This window comes from Somniosus microcephalus, chromosome 18 (assembly GCF_052327205.1).
Source record: "Somniosus microcephalus isolate GS21.2 chromosome 18, FLI_Smic_1.0, whole genome shotgun sequence".
NCBI classification, from domain to species: Eukaryota; Metazoa; Chordata; class Chondrichthyes; order Squaliformes; family Somniosidae; genus Somniosus; species Somniosus microcephalus.
The window spans coordinates 26,818,014-26,837,897 of record NC_141004.1 but is presented as its reverse complement, the minus strand read 5'-3'; the positions used below and the strand labels follow the sequence as shown (position 1 = coordinate 26,837,897).

The 19,884-nt window shown below is 45.8% G+C and overlaps 1 protein-coding gene across 1 annotated transcript in view; it reads left to right on the top strand.

Annotated features, from left to right (window-relative positions):
- Positions 1–1,472, top strand: part of LOC147105160 (uncharacterized) — a 59,221-nt gene extending 57,749 nt beyond the window's left edge. The window contains exon 5 of the mRNA XM_086011252.1: positions 223–1,472. Within this exon, the coding sequence (XP_085867378.1) occupies positions 223–325 (103 nt within the window). The 3' untranslated portion in view covers positions 326–1,472. The remainder of the gene's footprint in view (positions 1–222) is intronic.
- The last annotated feature ends 18,412 nt before the right edge of the window (positions 1,473–19,884 follow it).

Genomic DNA, 19,884 nt, shown 5'->3' with positions numbered 1-19,884 from the left:
TGGAGAGCTTTAGTGACTTCCTGATATTAATGGTATCCTTCGTTCTTGTGCAATGGGAAGAATTAAGTTACTGAGCGCAAATTACGCAATAATGCAGCATTACCAGTAACTGGTGCAGTTGACCACCTCGTGATATTTACTGGATTTGCAGTATCCTTGTAGTTTTAAATTGGTACCATTGCAAAGCAAAAAAGTTTTATGAATCTTCCCATTCCTTTCCAGCTCACAGAATACACAACTCTCTCAATCTTTTGGTCGGACCTTTACTATCCGGCCTGGTACAAAACAACCAATAACTGTGGTGTACCCTCCAACAACTAAATGAAGATATGCTCTTTTTACCCAAAAGGATTTTCTACTGACTACGAACTAAGTGTGGATATCGCCTAGTTAACTTCAGAGGATCTTCACACTGACTTGGTGCACACGTACACTTCATATTTGTGACTCACATTCTGAAGAGACCTTTTGCCAGTAATAGATTGCATGTTACAGCTTGTTTAAACTGTATGTAAAGCATATAAAACATATGCTTTTAACAGGTATGCTTTTAACAGGTATGCCTTTTTTAAAGTACTTTTCTGAACAAAATGTTATTCTGCTGTGTATTGTATAATACACAAGCCCTTTATTTTATGTAATACTGTAGCATGGTTCCGGCACATTATCTTTTAACATGTAGATTCAGCCTTGATCTCGTGCTATAGCTATTGCAATCATGGGAGGATTAGGAAAATTCATTTTTTAGTATTTCAATTGAGTATTTTCTTTTTTTTACATTACCTTGTACACATTTTATAAGCTTCTCAAACAATCTAAAAACTTAATCAAATAAAAATACATAATGTCCTATAAAAATATTAAGTAAGTATTTGATTATCTTTTTTATTTTGATTTACTTTCCCAATAGATGAGTGTTAACTCATCTGATGTATATAGCGTGTCGGAACCCCAGAGTAAAAGTTTAAAGTATTCTATACTTTTTAATGAAGTACTGACTTTTATGGCATAAAATAATGGTGTATATGTTATAAGTTGGACCTGTTTATATGATCCTTATGTACCTATATCTGCCAGAATCATCTACTTATAATCTCTATATTGTACAAGTTTAAAAATCACAATGGAAATTTCTTTACCAAATGGGGAGAGGGGGAAGGAGGAGGATTGCCCTGCATCTAATCTGTACTTTGATTTGTATAGTGAGTTTGACATCAGATGAAACATTTTTATTTAAGTGTTCTATTTTGGATAAAGATCAAAAATGTATTTAGTGTAAATTTAGATAAGATTGGTGTATTGTAGAAGTATCCATGCACGATATTCTTAATCTCAATGTTGCTTTTTTCCTTTCTGTATTAATTACACCAAAATCTGTGATAAAGATGATTTGAGTTTGGACAAATGGTGGTTCCTTAACAGGAAAGCTGACTATACTTTGAGGTCAATAAACGCAAATCTTGTACAATCAATGTCGTAAGTCATTTTGATTAAGCACAAAATCAACTGTACATTTTCTATTAACATTTACAAATTCAATCTTCCCACATTTTCAGTTGATGAGAATACATCTATCAATACTTAAAATCACAAATGCTAATACATGGACTGTTGCTCTCCTTTCTAAGTGTAAGAAGTCACACAACACCAGGTTATAGTCCAACAGTTTTATTTGAAATCACAAGCTTTCGGAGCACTGCTCCTTTGTCAGGTGAAGTGGAGAGATGCATAAAGACACAGCTTATATAGTCAGAGAATAATGCCAGATGATTACAGGTAATCTTTCTAACTGCTATTTATCACACCTCGGCAGAGAGATAATCACAGCAATCAAAGGTGTGAATGGTGTCCAAACAGGTCAGTCAGGAAAACATTACATCAAAGAACAATGAGGTGGGGTCACAAGGGGTCAAATGTTGCAGATGCTGGAGTCTGTATGAAAAACAAAAAACACAAAAAAACTTTTTTGCTGGAAATCACAGCAGGTCCAGCCGCATCTGTGTAGAGAGAACCAACCAACGACGACTCGAGTCTGGATGATCCTACGTCAGGTGGGGTTACATGTAGCGTGACATGAACCCAAGATCCCGGTTGAGGCCGTCCTCATGAGTGCGGAACTTTGCTATCAGTTTCTGCTCTACGACTTTGCGTTGTGTGTCTCGAAGGCCGCCTTGGAGAATGCTTAACCGAAGATCGGAGGCTGAATGTCCTTGACTGCTGAAGTGTTCCCCGACTGGGAGGGAACACTCCTGCCTGGCGATTGTTGCACGGTGTCCGTTCATCCATTGTCGCAGTGTCTGCATGGTCTCGCCGATGTACCATGCTCCGGGGCATCCTTTCCTGCAACGTATGAGGTAGACAACGTTGGCCGAGTCACATGAGTATGTACGATGTACCTGGTGGGTGGTGTCCTCATGTGTGATGGTATCTGTGTTGATGATCTGGCATGTCTTGCAGAGGTTGCCGTGGCAGGGTTGTGTGGTGTCGTGGTCGCTGTTCTCCTGAAAGCTGGGTAATTTGCTGCGAACGATGGTCTGTTTGAGGTTAGGCGGCTGTTTGAAGGTGAGTAGTGGAGGCATGGGGATGGCCTTAGCGAGGTGTTCGTCGTCATCGATGACATGTTGAAGGCTGCGAAGAACATGGCGTAGTTTCTCTGCTCTGGGGAAGTACTGGACGACGAAGGGTACTCTGTTGGTTGTGTCCCGTGTTTGTCTTCTGAGGAGGTCTATGCGATTTTTTGCTGTGGCCCGTTGGAACTGTCGATCGACGAGTCGAGCATCATATCCCGTTCTTACGAGGGCGTCTTTCAGCGTCTGTAGGTGTCCATCACGTTCCTCCTCGTCTGAGCAGATCCTGTGTATTCGCAGGGCTTGTCCATAGGGGATGGCTTCTTTAACGTGGTTAGGGTGGAAGCTGGAGAAGTGGAGTATCCTGAGGTTGTCCGTGGGCTTGCGGTAGAGTGAAGTGCTGAGGTGTCCGTCTTTGATGGAGATTCGTGTGTCCAAGAATGAAACCGATTCTGAGGAGTAATCCATGGTGAGTTTGATGGTGGGATGGAACTTGTTGATGTTATCGTGTAGTCTTTTCAGTGATTCTTCGCCGTGGGTCCATAGGAAGAAAATGTCATCGATGTATCTGGTGTATAGCGTTGGTTGGAGGTCCTGTGCAGCGAAGAAGTCTTGCTCGAACTTGTGCATGAAGATGTTGGCGTATTGGGGTGCAAATTTGGTCCCCATGGCTGTTCCGTGTGTTTGGGTAAAGAACTGGTTGTCAAAGGTGAAGACATTGTGGTCAAGGATGAAGCAGATGAGCTGTAGGATGGCGTCTGGAGATTGGCTGTTGGTGTTGAGTAGTGAGGCTGTCGCAGCGATGCCGTCATCATGGGGGATACTGGTGTAGAGTGCCGAGACGTCCATCGCGGCAAGGAGTGTTCCTGGTTCAACTGGTCCGTGGGTGCCGAGTTTCTGTAAGAAGTCTGTAGTGTCGTGACAGAAGCTGGGGGTTCCCTGTACGATGGGTTTCAGGATGCCCTCGACGTATCCAGAGAGGTTCTCACACAGGGTTCCGTTGCCTGATATGATAGGACGTCCGGGTGTGTTGGCTTTGTATATCTTTGGGAGGCAGTAGAAGTCTCCCACGCGGGGAGTACGTGGGATGAGAGTGCGTAGGATGCTTTGAAGGTCTGGATCAACGGTCTTGATCAGTCTGTTTAGTTGGCGGGTGTGTTCTTTGGTCGGATCTGCGGGTAACTGTCTGTAGTGTTCCTGGTTGTCCAGTTGTCGGTATGCTTCTTTGCAATAGTCCGTTCTGCTCTGTATGACGATGGCTCCTCCTTTGCTGGTTTGATGACGATGTTGCGGTTGGTCTTGAGAGCGTGAATGGCGTTGCATTGTGCTCGGGTGATATTCTGGACTGTCTTGTAAGTGCGGCTGATGAATCTGGCGTTGATGCATCTCCTGACAGCTTGAGCATACATGTCAAGCTTAGGGCAGCGACCCTCCGGAGGGGTCCAATTTGACTCTTCTTCGGTTGCTGCACTGCGGATCCCTCTGTCTGCTGTTCCGGATCATTGGTTGTCTCATTGGGTTCGCTGCTGACATCTTGGGATTTGTGGAAGAATTCCCGGAGCCTCATTCTCCTGATGAATCCCTCTGTGTCTGCCGCGAGACCGATGGGGTCCATTTTGGTGGTGGGGCAGAAATTGAGCCCTCGGCTGAGAACTTCAATTTCGTCTGGTTGAAGGGTGTGGTCGGACAAGTTGATGATGGACTTCCCTGTGGTTTCAACCGTGGTACCGGGGGAGGCTTGTTTGCTGCTGCTGGTGATGCCAAGTTTCTCAAGCTTCCTGTTCTTGGTGTGCATGTAGGCAGTGTAGTTCCGTTGCCTCGTCTGTTTGGCGGTTTCTCGTAGCTGGTCGGTATGCTTCTTTGCAATAGTCCGTTCTATTCTGTATGACGCTACATGTAACCCCACCTGATGTAGGATCATCCAGACTCGAGTCGTCGTTTGCTGGTTCTCTCTACACAGATGCGGCTGGACCTGCTGTGATTTGCAGCAAAAAAAATGTTTTTTTGTCTTTTTTGTTTTTCATTATTCTCTGACTATATAAGCTGTGTCTTTATGCATCTCTCCACTTCACCTGACGAAGGAGCAGCGCTCCGAGAGCTTGTGATTTCAAATAAAACTTTTGGACTAAAACCTGGTGTTGTGTGACTTCTTACATTTGTCCACCCCAGTCCAACACTGGCATCTCCACACCATCCTTTCTAAGTAATTGAGGATGGAGGCGGCCTGGTATTTATAACATGAGGGCACAGCTCTCAACTGGAAGACAACAGGCACTTTTGCATTCTATTTTTGCCTAGCAGGATAGATTGCCAGTCTTAGCCCAGGTCAGCCAGGAGGTAGGAAGTTAAGTGTTTACATGGTGCTGCTTTAGTGATGTTGACTACTAATGTGATCCTTGAAAATAAAGCTTTAATAATTCAATTTTTTTCAAACGTTTCATCAAAAAGGCACATTATTTTCTTACATCAGACTCACATAAGAAATAGGAGCAGAAATCGGCCACTTGGCCACTCGAGCCTGCTCCGCCATTCAATAAGATCATGGCTGATCTTGGGCTCAAAGCCACTTCCCCGCCCGCTCCCCATAACCCTTCACTCCCTTATCTTGCAAAAATCTGTCTATCTCCACCTTTAAATGTATTTAATGACCCAGCCTCCATGGCTCTCTGGAGCAGAGAATTACACAGATTTACGACCCTCTGAGAGAAGAAATTCCTCCTCATCTCCGTTCTAAAAGGGCGACCCTTTATTCTGAAACTATACCCCCGAGTTCTAGATTTCCCCACTTCAAGGCCATATATTTCGTCATGGATATAATTTTGAAGATGTATATTCCACTAATCTGGAGGAAAACCATCTCCTAGCATATGATGACAGGTAACCAATTCTTGTCAGGTAATGTCATTCATTACCTGCTTTATTACTCTGCTTTCCCGCATCATGCTACCTCTACCACGCCCATGACAAGTGTATGTAAACAATATGACTGGATAAGTTAATAGTGTTCGAGCTTTACGCTGTTAGTTCATATGAATTAGATTTTTACGTGTAGTGGTAGCAATTTTTCTGGACCCATTTTGTGACATAAGATGTCTTTGTTAATATAACTTTTACTTCTCTAACGCACAGTGAAAATCATGCCCACAGACTCTTTGAAAGCTGGAATTACATTCCCTGCTGGAGATTACATCAACTTCCACTGGCACTCCTACAAAACTACAGAAGGATCAAAAAGATGACTAGCCCCAAGTTACTCATTTTCTATGTTCCCGGAGATGGCCGTGTAATCCAATCCGTGAAGCACAAGGCTCCCTGTAGATTGTATAAACAAATGCCCTGTTTCTGTTACTTGGCTGTTGCGGCTGATACTGTTTTCACAGCCGCTGCTTTTTTTCGCTGCATTTCAACGTTGCTCACTCTGTCATAGTATTGGTCTGGCTGTGTTTTAATGCTACACCGCTTCATGCTGTGGTTCAATATGACTGCAAAATGCTGCCTTTACCCACCCCATGAACACTTGGCATGTTTGAGCTCACTGTCTAGGAAGACGACCAAACGGCATGTCACGTCCAGCACAGCTGTGCTTTATTAATATTATTATGTCATTGCTGTTTGATTTCCATAGTTCAGTAACTTGCAATTTTTAACTTGTTCCTGCCATCTGATATGCAAGAGGGAGCCTTCTGGTAGTGCAGGTGAAACTAGTTGAGCTTGCAACCAAATTAATAACGTGCACCCGAAATCTTTGGCTTGCACTTTTAACCAGAGTGTAAAACGAAATCCCAGGACTGTCTCCTGACCCAGCTGCTGATAACTCACTTCTTCTAAACTCAATCCTCAAGCACATCAATAACTGCTCCCTCTCAGGCATTGTTCCTCCTTGCCTGCAAAACAGCTCTCTTCATCTCTTTTTTAAAAAGACCTCGAACCTCTTCATAATCTCCAAATGCTGACCCATTTCTAACCTCTCTAAGGTCCTTGAATGTGTGATCACCATCTCTCTTTCTTCAAATACCTTTAATCTGATTTCCATCTTGCCCATAATACCTGGTCAAAGTCAACGATATCCTATGTAGCTTCAATCATAACATATTATCTCTCCTGCTCTGACTTTTGATAGTCAACCACTCCATCTCCTTCACTCCGATTCCTCCATGGCCGAACCCTGTAAGCCCACCTTTTCAGGGTTCCATTCCTACCTATCTCAATGTAGCCTGCACGTCGCCTACAATGGATTTTTCTCCCATGCTCATTTCTGGTGTGCCCAAGGTTCCAACCTTGATTTCTTCCTGTTCCTTGTATACATGCTGCCTTTGAGAAACATTATCCATAAGCGTGTATAATGACACCGCTTTACTTTGCCCACACCACAACTGCTCCCGTGCTGTCAAACTGGTTATTTGACATCAATTTTGTGGATGTGTCATAGCTTCAAACTAAACATTGACAAGACCAAAGCCTTCCTGTTTGGTTCTTACCAGAAACTCCCCTAACCTTGCTACTCACTCAGGCTAAATCAGATGAAGATGACAACAAAAACAACTATGGCCAAGGAGACCAATTTTAAGGAGAGTCTTAAAGCAGGAGGGAGAGGTGGAGGGATTTAGAGAGGAAATTGAAGAGCCTGGGCCAGAAGAGGTGGGCAGCAGTCAGGACAGGCAAATTGGGTGAGAGCAAGTTGTAGCACTGGAGGAAGTTACAGAGATAGGGTGGGGCAAGGCCACAGGAGGATTAAAACACAAGGGTGGGAATTTTGAATTAGAGGACCATGAATTCATAGCAGATTCACATGCATACCCTTCAGAAAGATTCTGTTGAAGCGTATACATCCAAAATGCCATAACGTGCCTTTTCTCTACAGATGCAGAGGGATCGAAAGGTCTATTTGTAAATAAAATACAGGAATTTTCCCAATAAGGAAAAAAGCATTGACTACAGTATTTTTGATTTAGAATTAAATTAAATTTTTCACATGGGTACTTTGTAATTAATGCCATCTTCTTTAGACAAACAGAACATTCCTATGCTAAGAGGAATTTATGTAAAGCACTGTTATGTTACTTTTGCTACAGGTAGTCCATGCAAAAGCCAGTTTTGGACAGAGCTCAACTACTATAGTTCGAAAGTCTATGTAAAACACCTTCCAATGGCAAATGAGTTTAGCACCCCCTGTTCATTTGCCATAGTCTTATATCAAATTTAATATTTTTGGTGCCAAAGTCTATTTAGGGTTTGCATCTGATGTTACGTAACAACAGCGACTACACTTCAAAAGTACTTCATTGGCTGGAAACCACTTTGGAACATCCTGAGGTCGTTAAAGGCGCTTTATAAATGCAAATCTTTTTATGGGTTTTCAGCGTTACAACTTAACATTTGTTTACCACCGTAGAAAATAGGATTTGGTCTGAGAACAAAATGCTGTATGGCTTTTATTTAATTATTAAGGTTATCTTAATATCCATTTATAATGTTTTGTCATGGTTCAAAACATATTTATCATAAACTTAAAAAAAAAGACCTTTACTGGTTTAAATTTCCTGAAACCTACACCTACTTCAGCTTTCTTCCAGTGGCTTGTTGAACACATGTCTGCACAATGTGACAAAACAATCTCAATAATTCTGCCATTTTTCTTGACGTGAAATTATTTTTTTGATACATTTACAAATAATAGCAGCATTATTCTGCACTGATGACATTTCAATGTCTCAATCTTCAATCAAGGTACATAAGAATTAGGAGCAGGAGTAGGCCATACGGCCCCTTGAGCCTGCTTCGCCATTCAATAACATCATGGCTGATCATTCACCTCAACTCCACTTTCCCGCCCTATCCCCATATCCCTTGATTCCCTTAGTGCCCAAAAATATATCTATCTCAGCCTTGAATATACTCAATGACTGAACATCCACAGTCCTCTGGGGTAGATCATTTCAAAGATTCACAACCCTCTGAATGAAGAACTTTCTCCTCATCTCAATCATAAATAGCCACCCCCTTATTCTGAAACTATAACCCCTAGTTCTAGACTCTCCAGCCAGGGGAAACAGCCTCTCAGCATCTACCCTGTCAAGCCCTCTAAGAATTTTAAACATTTCAATGAGATCACCTCTAATTTTTCCAAAATTCAGAGAATAGAAGCTCATTCTACTCAATCTCTCTTCATAGGACAGTCCTCTCATCCCAGGAATCAGTCTAGTGAACCTTTGTTGCACCTCCTCTAAGGCAAGTATATCCTTCCTTAGGTAAGGAGACCTGTATACAGTACTCCAGGTGTGGTCTCACCAAAGCCCTATATGATTGCAGCATACTATTTGCCTTCCTACTTGCTTGCTGTACCTGTATGCAAACTTTCTGTGATTCGTGTACAAGGACACCTGAATACCAACATTTTCTAGTCTCTCACCTTTTAAAAAAATATTCTGCTTTTCCATTCTTCCTACCAAAGTGGATAATTTCACACTTCCCCACATTATACTCCATCTGCCACCTTCTTGCCCAATCACTTAACCGATCTATATCCCTTTGCAGCCTCTTTACAGCTTACTTTCCCACCTAGCCTTGTATCATCAGCAAACTTGGATATATTATACTCGGTCCCTTCATCTAAGTCATTGATATTGATTGTAAATCGCTGAGGCCCAAGCACTGCAGCACTCCATTAGTTATACCCTGCCATCCCAAAAATTACCCATTTATTCCTACTCTCTGTCCATTAACTAATCCTCAATCCATGCTAATAAATCTCATGGGCCCTAATCTTGTGTAACCTCTTGTGTGGAACCTTATCAAATACCTTCTGAAAATCCAAATATACTACATCCACTGGTTCCCCCTTATCCACCCTGCTAGTTACACCCTCAAAAATGAATAGATTTGTCAAACACGATTTCCCTTTCATAAAACCGTGTTGACTTTGCCTAATCATATTATGATTTTCTAAGTGCCCTGTTACCACGTCCGTAATAATAGTTTCTAGCATTTTCCCTACTACTGAAGTCAGGCTAATTGGTCTGTAGTTCCCTGTTTTCTCTCTCCCTCCTTTCTTGAACAGCGGGATTACATTTGCTGCCTTCCAATCCACGGAGACCATGCTAGAATCTAGGGAATTCTGGAAGATCAAAACCAATGCATCCACCAAGGTAAGTTTAGCAATATTAATTATAATTAAGTTTCAATTATTGAGCCTATAATATTTATCCCAAACAATAATTTTGGGAGTTCAGAATATATCCCTACACCATTCAATCTTTGCTCTTGTTTATATCATCCTAGCCTCCTGCCTATATTTAGTCATATGGACCCCAAGCACACATATACATTGCCTAAATGATCTTAAACAGTAGAATTTGTCCTTCATTTACTTCCACTTGGAGAATGCTTTGTCTAAACTCCCTCCTATGCTGAAGAACAGTCAGTTTTGGTGTGAAGCTTGAAGTCACGAGAAGGTAGTCTTAAAGCAGAGGCAGTGAGCAAGGACTATTCTAGTTAAAAGTTGCAGGCGCGCCGGTCACCTTGTTCAATGCCTGCAAGGTCAGCAGTTGCAAGTTAGTGAGAGGATTCGGTAAAGGAGTGGGCACGTGTTATTATTAGGTTGTGACCTTTACAATGTCTGTTCAGGTTTGTCATGGGCTGATCGAGATTTCTTTTGTGGAGCTGCTGTGCTGCAGAAGCAATTTATTTTTGCGCTGCTGGTTCTCCACAATGCTTATGGTCAGGCTGTTGCCACAGTTACAGCTGGCATTCACTGATGGTGAGAGTGAGCACACAGCTGTTTGGTTTATTTTTAAACTGCAGGTCACTTGCAGTTGGTCTACTGTCACATGCATGAAGTGAACTCCATATATTCCACATACACAATGTAAACTTGCATTAATATGTTGTGTACAGGGGATTTTTTTTCCCTTTAAGAAGTCTGTGCTGATGACGCAACAGCTCCCTCACGATGCCATAAATAAATCCAACTGCCTTTACATATTCATGACTTAAACACAGTGGGGGAGAAATTGGGTATAGCCCCGCTTGGGGCGCTAGAATTGGCGGAGCGCAAATTGTATCGCCAGGCGCAACTTATCGCCACCTCCAGCGATATTGGGTTTCATCGCCCCTGAAGGAGATTGCGGCGTAAAATCAGGCACTGCACGGGACTCCTAAGACGCTAACTTGGCGGCACTACTCAATATCTGGGCGGACGTGCGCAGCGCAGGTGCTGTCAATAATCGATGACCACGAGACATGCTGGCGCCGGCCAGCTCTTAAAGGGGCGGGTCATTTAGGTTCAGCAGCCACACTCATCGCCCTGTAGGCCTCAAAATCGGCGCTGTGCATTCTGAGGCGTTACAAACTTTGACCAGATGGAGAGGGTGAGGCAGAGAGCGGAGCGCTTTACCGAGAGGGCATTGGATGCTTTGGTTGGTGCAGTGGAGCGCCGGCGAGCAGTGCTGTACCCTGACAATGGCAGGAGGCCTCATCAGAACGAGTACCGCAGAGCTTGGAGGGAAGTTTGTCAAAGAGTCAACTCCAGCAGCGTGGCACCCAGGACTCCTGTGCAATGCAGGAAGAAGTTCAACGATCTCACTCGGGTCGTTAGGGTGAGTGGCTTGTTGGCAATCTTCTTCATCCCTCCATCTGCACCTGACTTTATGGCCAGAGGGTGCGCGATGCCCCAATGGCCATCTGTCAGCCAGCACCCATGGCCCTTTCTGGGAACGCACACGCACATTCAACTCAGGGCATAATGTAAGGGCTGATCCACCATGGGGGGGCATGAGATGACAACTCAGGGCAGCATGTTTCATAACTTCCCGTCCTTTCTCCTGCAGGGCAAGCTGGCCAGGAACCGGAGGGAACAGATTCGTACTGGAGGGGGCCCTCCTCAGCTGCAGGAACTCACGGACCTGGAGGAAAGAGTCCACCAGATTGTTGGAGGCCGGATGAGTGGTCCTGTCACCACTGGAGCTGCCGACCCCATTGTGCACAGCGATGGTAAGGTCATCACCTTTTTGAACTCTCTCCTTCCACTTGTTCCCCCCACCAGCATGCTTTTTCAGTCTGGACCCATGTCAGAGCATTGCAGCACTCTTGCATCCCTTGCTGCCACCCTGTCCTTTCGTTAAAGCCACTCTTCAACCTCCCTGCTTTCAGATGCTGCATCACCAGCTCGGGAGCCGGGCCATCAAGCTGCCAGGGACACTGACTCCGGAGGCGACGAGCAGGAGGAAGCCGGACCATCCGTCCCACCCTCAGGTGAGCCAGCCCATCTGCAGACTGGGGATAGTGCTTCCCTGGAAGGGAGCGGAGGGGATGGCTCTGAGGAGGAACCAGTTGCAGGAACCAGCGGCCTCCAGCAGCGCAAGGGGGGGTAGGGAAGTTCGGGAGCCGTCTCCCCGGAGGGCGCGTCAGGCCACGATGACTGCTGCACAGAGCGCAGAAGAGGTGCGTTCCCTCACAGAAATGAGCGCCCAGGCTCGACTCAGGCACACTAAGCTGATGGCTGCAGTTGCAAGGATGCCTGAATCCATCGAGACACTGGCAAGGAGTGTGCAAGACTTCGGGGCAGCACAGGAAAGGAGTGCCCAGGGCTTCGGGGCAGCCCTGGAAAGGAGTGCCCAGGGCGTCGGTACATCACTGGAAAGGACTGTCCAGGGCGTCGCTACATCACTGGAAAGGACTGTCCAGGGCTTCACCGAAGCACTGGCACCTGCCACGCAAGTGCTGAGTGCTGCCATGCAGTCCCTCGCTGGCCTCATGCAGAGGCAGATTGAGGCCACACAAGCACTGACTGCTGCCACCCTCGATGGATCAGGCAGGATTACCCGGGGCCCTTGCAGCACCACAGCAGGCCAGCAATCTGTGGACCAGCCGATTGGTCCGCATGCTGCGGTGCTGCCCCGTCAGAGTGCCAGTGTGTCAGCCGACCACGGAGCAGGTGTCCGCTCTCAGGATGTCAGCATTCCTGATGCCAACGTTGGCACGTCTCCACTGCAGCTGCTATCACCTGCAGGACAGACTGCTTCCACCCATGCCCATTTGGAGCAGTCAGCATCCGGCCCCTCCAAACCCAGAGTCCGTCCAGGCCGTCCCTCAGGAGCATCTGCACTTTCGGACAGTCAGCAGGCGTCCCCCAGCCTTCATGCAGCCACTGGGGTCCCATTACGGAGGAGCTGCAGAGAGGGAAGGGGCCGTTCTCGCAAGAGAAGTAGATCACCATCAAAGGGGAAAGAGTAGAAGGTGCTGCTGAAACGTCCTATTTCTAGAAATCAAGGCCGTGGATGCTGGTCTGAATGTTAGTCATGTTTTGGATAGTCTCCCGGGTGTGCGAGTCACTTATGTGTTAGTTTGTTAGTTAAGCTTTCAGTTGCCATTGCTTTGTCATGTTGGAAGGAAGCACAGTTTTCAAAATAAACAAAATTTTTTATTGTCATTGGCCATGTCTGCTATTTACAATCATTGTGGCCTTCATAGGCTTTGGGTTATCCGAATGGTTCCATTCCTGGTCTTCGAATGGCACCAAGCAGTCCATGAGAGGGGCCTAGAACCAACTCCTTATCAGCCTCAGACGGACGGCCCTTCCAGTTTCTCGGACCCTCCCGTCTTGGTCCTCCTCCTTCTCCTCCTGCTCCTCCTCCTCCTCTGCTGGTCCTTCAATGTCTGCTGGCATTGGCTGGGTGCGCAGGGTGGCGAGGTTATGGAGCATGCAGCAGACAACGACGAAGTGGGAGACTCTCTCTGGTGAGTACTGCAAGACTCCTCCCAAATGGTCCAAACAGCGGAGCCGCTGCTTCAGCACGCCGATTGTGTGCTCCACAATGTTCCTCGTTGCCTGATGGCTGACGTTGTAGTGCTCTTCTGCAGGGGTGCTGGGCGTACGGAGTGGGGTCATCAGCCATGGGCACAGTGGATAGCCCTTGTCGCCGAGAAGCCAGCCTTCTGGGTGAGCCGGGGCCTCGAAAAGGTCAGCGACTGAAGTCTGGCGCAGGATGAATGCGTCGTGGCTGCTGCCTGGGAACTGTGCATTGACTGCCAGGATCAGCTGCCGGTGGTCACAGACCAGCTGCACATTCAAGGAGTGGAACCCCTTGTGGTTGCGGAACTCCTCAGGATTCTGTACAGGCGCCCGCAAAGCCATGTGCATGCAGTCAATGGCGCCCTGCACCACGGGGAAGTCCGCTATTGCCGCGAAGCCCTCTGCGTGCTCCCGCTGCTTCTCCGATGTCACATTGAAGGATATGTACTGACGCCGCCTTTTAAACAGGGCATCTGTAACCTGCTGGATGCAGCTATGCACCGCAAACTGGGATATGTTGGCAATGTCCCCAGTTGCTGACTGGAAGGAGCCGGTCGCATAGAAATTCAATGCCACTGTTATCTTCACAGCCACCGACAGAGAGGTCCTGCACCTTATCTGCGGCTGCAGATCTTCCTGAAGCAGCTGGCACAGCTCAGTCACCACATCCTTTTGGAATCGCAGCCTCCTAACACACTGCTCCTCCGACATGTTGAGGTAAGAGAACTGCTGCCTGAATACCCTGGCAGCGTAAGATCTGGTGTGGTGATGTCTGTTGGCCCTCCTCCGTCTGGCCATTCCTGGCCCTCTCTCCCTCCGTCCCTGTGCCCTTTCCAGATGGTCGAGCAGCAGGACGTTCCCCTCCAAAGCAGCCCCCATAATAATAGGTCAGCAGAAATTAAATAGGGTGTAAATGCTCACCAGCAGCAGGGTGATGGTATGAAGGCTGAAGGTCCTCTGGCAGCGCTGGGTCACTAGTGAAATGGCTCAGAGTTCAACTTTGCAACTCTGTGTAAATCTCAAATAAGTTGTGCTCCCAAAATAACTGCCGCTTTTATACCAGTGCAGTCCCCTTTAAAGAGAGCCCCCCTAACCCCGAGAGCGACTGGGGAACGTTCCAGGAAGCTGTCCTTATTAGCGCCGGTCGGAACAGAGGGGGGCGCCACTGAATTTCCGGTCCGGGGCGCCAAAAAGGTGTTGCGCACTGAAATGATGTCATGATCTGCCTGCGCCCGCAAGCGGGCGCTAAGATTTAGCGCCGGCGCTAAAAGCCCACTCAATATGGCAAGAGGCGCTGGGTTCACTGCGCCCGCCCGAAAATTGGGTAATGCCCCAATTCTCGGCCTCTTTAGGCGCTAATCGCTGGCGCTAACAACCAAACTTCTCCCCCAGTGACTCTTAAATCATTTTACCATTAAGCTTGTCTAAATGTGGTCTTCTGCAATAGAAGAGAATTGGTATTAAACGGTTTCCCACTTTAGCAATCAACTTTATACAAAGTTAGTCCAATTTTCAGTTACAGCACATCCTTTTCACGTTGTATAATTAATAATTCAGAAAGATCAATATGCCTTTTAAAATTTTAAACCACTTATTCTCAACTTTCAGTAATATGATTTACATAAACATTTCTAGTCTTCAAACAGAGATCTAATAATACCAATAGCCCAAAGTTCTCAAAATTGTCAGTTTTGTCTTGATAATAGCATTCCTGCTTGGCCAGAGGTAGCAAATAACTAACGTAATGGCCAGCAGTTCAGTAATTAAACTTGGTATTAAATCCTTTGAAATATTACCTGCCACAGCAAAGTTTCTTTACAACATGATGAGTCACCTGAATGATTAATTCAGATGGTCATTTGTTGAATTTCATTATAACATTTTGTCCAATATTGTTTCACTGTAGCAGATAATCTTCAACACTGCAATCATGATCGTTATATTATCAGTGACATATACATTTATTTTTGCATATTTGAATTATAATTACTTTTTTTTCTCTGGTATCCCACATAGAATCATAGAAAGTTACAGCACAGAAGGAGGCCGTTTCGGCCCACTGTGTCCGCACCGGCCAACAAAGAGCTATCCAGCCTAATCCCACTTCTCAGCTCTTGGTCCGTAGCCCTGCAGGTTAGAGCATCCCAAGTGCACATCCAAGTACTTTTTTAATGTGGTTAAGGTTCCTGCCTCCACCACCCTTTCAGGCAGTGAGTTCCAGACCCCCACAATAAATTTTCCCTCAAATCCCCTCTAAACCTTCCACCAATTACTTTAAATCCGTGCCCCCTGGTTTTTGACCCCTCTGCTAAGGGAAATAGCTCCTTTCTATCCACTTTATCTATGCCCCTCATAATTTTATACACCTCAATAAGGTCTCCCCTCAGCCTCCTCTGTTCCAAGGAAAACAGACCCAGCCTATCCAGTCTTTCCTCACAGCTAAGATTCTCTACTCCCGGCAACATCCTTGTAAATCTCCTCTGTACCCTCTCTAGTGCAATCACATCTTTCCTGTAATGTGGTGACCAGAACTGCACGCAGTACTCCAGCTGAGTCCTAACTAGTGTTTTATACAGTTGAAGCATAACCCCCCTGCTCTTGTATTCTATGCCATGGCTAATAAAGGCAAGCATTCTGTATGCCTTCTTAACCACCTTATCTACCTGGCCTGCTACCCTCAGGGATCTGTGGACATGCACTCCAAGGTCCCTTTGTTCCTCTACTCAGTATTGTAGATACAAGTCAGTAAAACAATATGGAGGTCATGATTAAATACAGTGTGTGTGAGATTTGTTTATTGCACCAGATTCTGAAAGCAGAATATGTATCATGCACTGAAAATGTTCTATTATGAGGCTGGGTGACTAAGATGGCACTGTTCAATAGCGCCATCTTATGGTCCTCTGCAGTCTTACCCAACAGCAATATTTTAAAAAGCACATCAGCTAGTCTCTGTACACATAGTATGATTCACAAAGAATGCAAATAAGGCAGAAATAAAATATTGAATCAGCACAGGAGGCTCTCTCATAACTCCTAGCAGCTGGATTTAAAGCTAGCTTCATTGTCAGAGCAGCAATCTCACCTCTTGAGTCCGAAGGTTGTGAGTTCATACCCTGCTCCACAGACTTAAGAAACTCATCTAGGCTGACACTTGAGGGAGTGCTGCAATGATGGACGTGTTGCCTTTTCGATGAAATGTTAAACCAATGCCCCTTTTGCCTGCTCTAGTGGACATAAAAGATCTCATGGCTCTATTCAAAGAGCAGGGGCGTTCTCCTGCTGTCCAAGACAACATTCTATCCCTCAACCAACACCACTAAAACAGATCAACTGGTCATCTGCTGTTTGTGGGACCTTGGGGTGTACAAAATTGGCTGTGACCATACTTCAAAAATATCTCATTGGGCGTGAAGCACTTTGCAATGTCCCGAGGACATGAAATCTGGGATATAAGTGCAAGTTAATTCTTCCCCGTCACCCAGAGAATAGTGCATAGGTGGGATAACCCATTACAAATATAACTGCAAAAGGCAAGGTTAGACATAAATTTGATTTTTAAAACCAATGATTCCATTTTACTGTACTTGGAGGTTTCCTATAGATCTGATTTTCTCAGTGCAATGGCCATTAAAAATTATCTAAAAGAGTTGTATGTACTTTGTCATACAGCTTGTAGTTTCCTGTGCAGCAGGGCTATGCCAGGGCTCCGAATGTAAATGAATCCAATGGACTGATACCCGTTATTTACATAAGCACCAGGGATGCTAGGCAATGTTCCCTCTAGTTTTTTTTGGCCTGTGCAGCCCCTTTAACGGGCCATTCAAAATTCTACGTATGCATAGTTTTTCTATTTAAAAGCCGGCTCACTGATACAAGCAGAAGACATTCCATGCAGTTACTTTTACAAATTACTTTAGACTGTAGACTGCAGGAAGATATCAATGGACTGATCAGGTGGGCAGAAAAGTGGCAAATGGAATTCAATCCGGAGAAGTGTGAGGTAATGCATTTGGGGAGGGCTCACAAGGCAAGGGAATACACAATAAATGGTAGGACGCTGAGACGTATAGAGGAACAGAGGGACCTTGGAGTGCATGTCCTTAGATCCTTGAAGATCGCAGGACAGGTAGATAACAACAACTTGTATGTATATAGCGCCTTTAACGTAGTAAAATGTCCCAAGGCGCTTCACAGGAGTATTATAAGACAAAAAATTTGACACCGAGCCACATATTAGGGCAGGTGACCAAAAGCTTGGTCAAAGAGGTAGGTTTTAAGGAGTGTCTTAAAGGAGGAAAGAGAGGCGGAGAGTTTTAGGGAGGGAATTCCAGAGCTTAGGGCCTAGGCAACAGAAGGCATGACCACCAAAGGTTGAGCGATTATAATCAGAGATGCTCAAGAGGGCAGAATTAGAGGAGCGCTGATATCTCAGGGGTTGTGGGGCTGAAGGAGATTAAAGATAGGGAGGGGCGAGGCCATGGAGGGATTTGAAAACAAGGATGAACATTTTGAAATCGAGGTGTTGCTTAACCAGGAGCCAATGTAGGTCAGCGAGCACAGGGGTGATGGGGGAAATGGGTCTTGGTGCGAGTTAGGACACGGGCAGCCGAGTTTTGGATCACCTCAAGTTTACGTAGGGTAGAAAGTGGGAGGCCAGCCAGGAGTGTGTTGGAATAGTCAAGTCTAGAGGTAACAAAGGCATGGGTGAGGGTTTCAGCAGCGGATGAGGTGAGGCAAGGGAGGAGACGGGTGATGTTACGGAAGTGGAAATAGGCGGTCTTTGTTATGCTGCGGATATGTGGTCGGAAGCTCATTTCAGGGTCAAATATGACACCAAGGTTGCAAACAGTGTGGTTCAGCCTCAGGCAGATGTTAGGGAGAGGGATGGAGTCAGTGGCTAGGGAACGGAGTTTGTGGCGGGGACCGAAAACAATGGCTTCGGTCTTCCCAATATTTAATTGGAGAAAATTTCTGCTCATCCAGAACTGGATGTCGGACAAGCAGTCTGACAATTTAGAGACTGTGGAGGGGTCGAGAGAAGTGGTAGTGAGGTAGAGCTCGGTGTCATCAGCGTACATGTGGAAACTGACACTGTGTTTTCAGATGATGTCGCCAAGGGGCAGCATGTAAATGAGAAATAGGAGGGGGCCAAGGATAGATCCTTAGGGGACACCAGCGGTAACGATACGGGAGCAGGAAGAGAAGCCGTTGCAGGTGATTCTCTGGCTACGATTAGATAGATAAGAATGGAACCATCGAGTGCAGTCCCACCTAGCTGGGCGACGATGGAGTGGTCAACCATGTCAAAGGCTGCAGACAAGTCAAGGAGGAGGAGGGATATTTTACCTTTGTCACAGTCACAAAGGATGTCATTTGTGACTTTGAGGAGAGCTGTTTTGGTACTGTGGCAGGGGCTGAAACTGATTTGACGGATTCAAACATTGAGTTCCTGGAAAGATGGGCACGGATTTGGGAGGCGACAACACGTTCAAGGACTTGAGAGGAAAGGGAGTTTGGAGGTGGGGTGGTAGTTTGCAAGGACGGAGGGGTCAAGGGTTGGTTTTTTTGAGAGGGGTGATGACGGCAGATTTGAGGGAGAGGGGCACAGTACCGGAGAACCGTTAACAATGTCAGCTAACACGGGAGACAGGAAAGGAAGTTGGGTGGTCAGCAGTTTAGCGGAAATAGGGTCGAGGGAGCAGGAATTGGGTCTCAGAAAAATTACAACACAGGAGCCATTCGGCCCACCGTGTCCGTGCCGGTCAGAAAGGAGCTACCCAGCCTAATCGCACCTTCCAGCACTAGGTCCGTAACCCTGTAGGTTACGGCTCTTCAAGTGCACATCCAAATACTTTTAAAAATGTGATGAGGGTTTCTGCCTCTACCACCCTTTCGGGCAGTGAGTTCCAGACCCCCACCACCCTCTGGGTGAAATTTTTTTTCAACTCCTCTAATCCTTCTACGAACTACTTTAAATCTATGCCCCCTCGTTCTTGACCCCTCTGCTAAGGGAAATAGGTCCTTCCTATCCACTCTAGACCCCTCATAATTTTATACATCTCAATTAAATATCCCTTCAGCCTCCTCTGTTCCAAGGAAAACGACCCCAGCCTATCCAATCTTTCCTCATAGCTAAAGTTTTCCAGTCCTGGCAACATCCTCGTAAATCTCCTCTGCACTCTCTCTAGTGCAATCACATCCTTCCTGTAATGTGGCAGTACTCAAGCTGTGGCCTAACCAGTGTTGTATACAGTTCTAGCATAACTTCCCTGCTCTTATATTCTATGCCTCGGCTAATAAAGGAAAGCATTCCGTATGCCTTTTTAACTACTTTATCGACCTGTCCTGCTACCGTTAAGGATCTGTGGACATATACTCCAAGGTTCCTCTGTTCCTCCGCACCTCTCAGTATCCTCCCATTATGTATTCCCTTGCCTTGTTGCCCCTCCCCAAATGCATTACCTCACACTTTTCCAGATTGAATTCCATTTGCCACTTTTCTGCCCAACTGATTAGTTCAGTTAT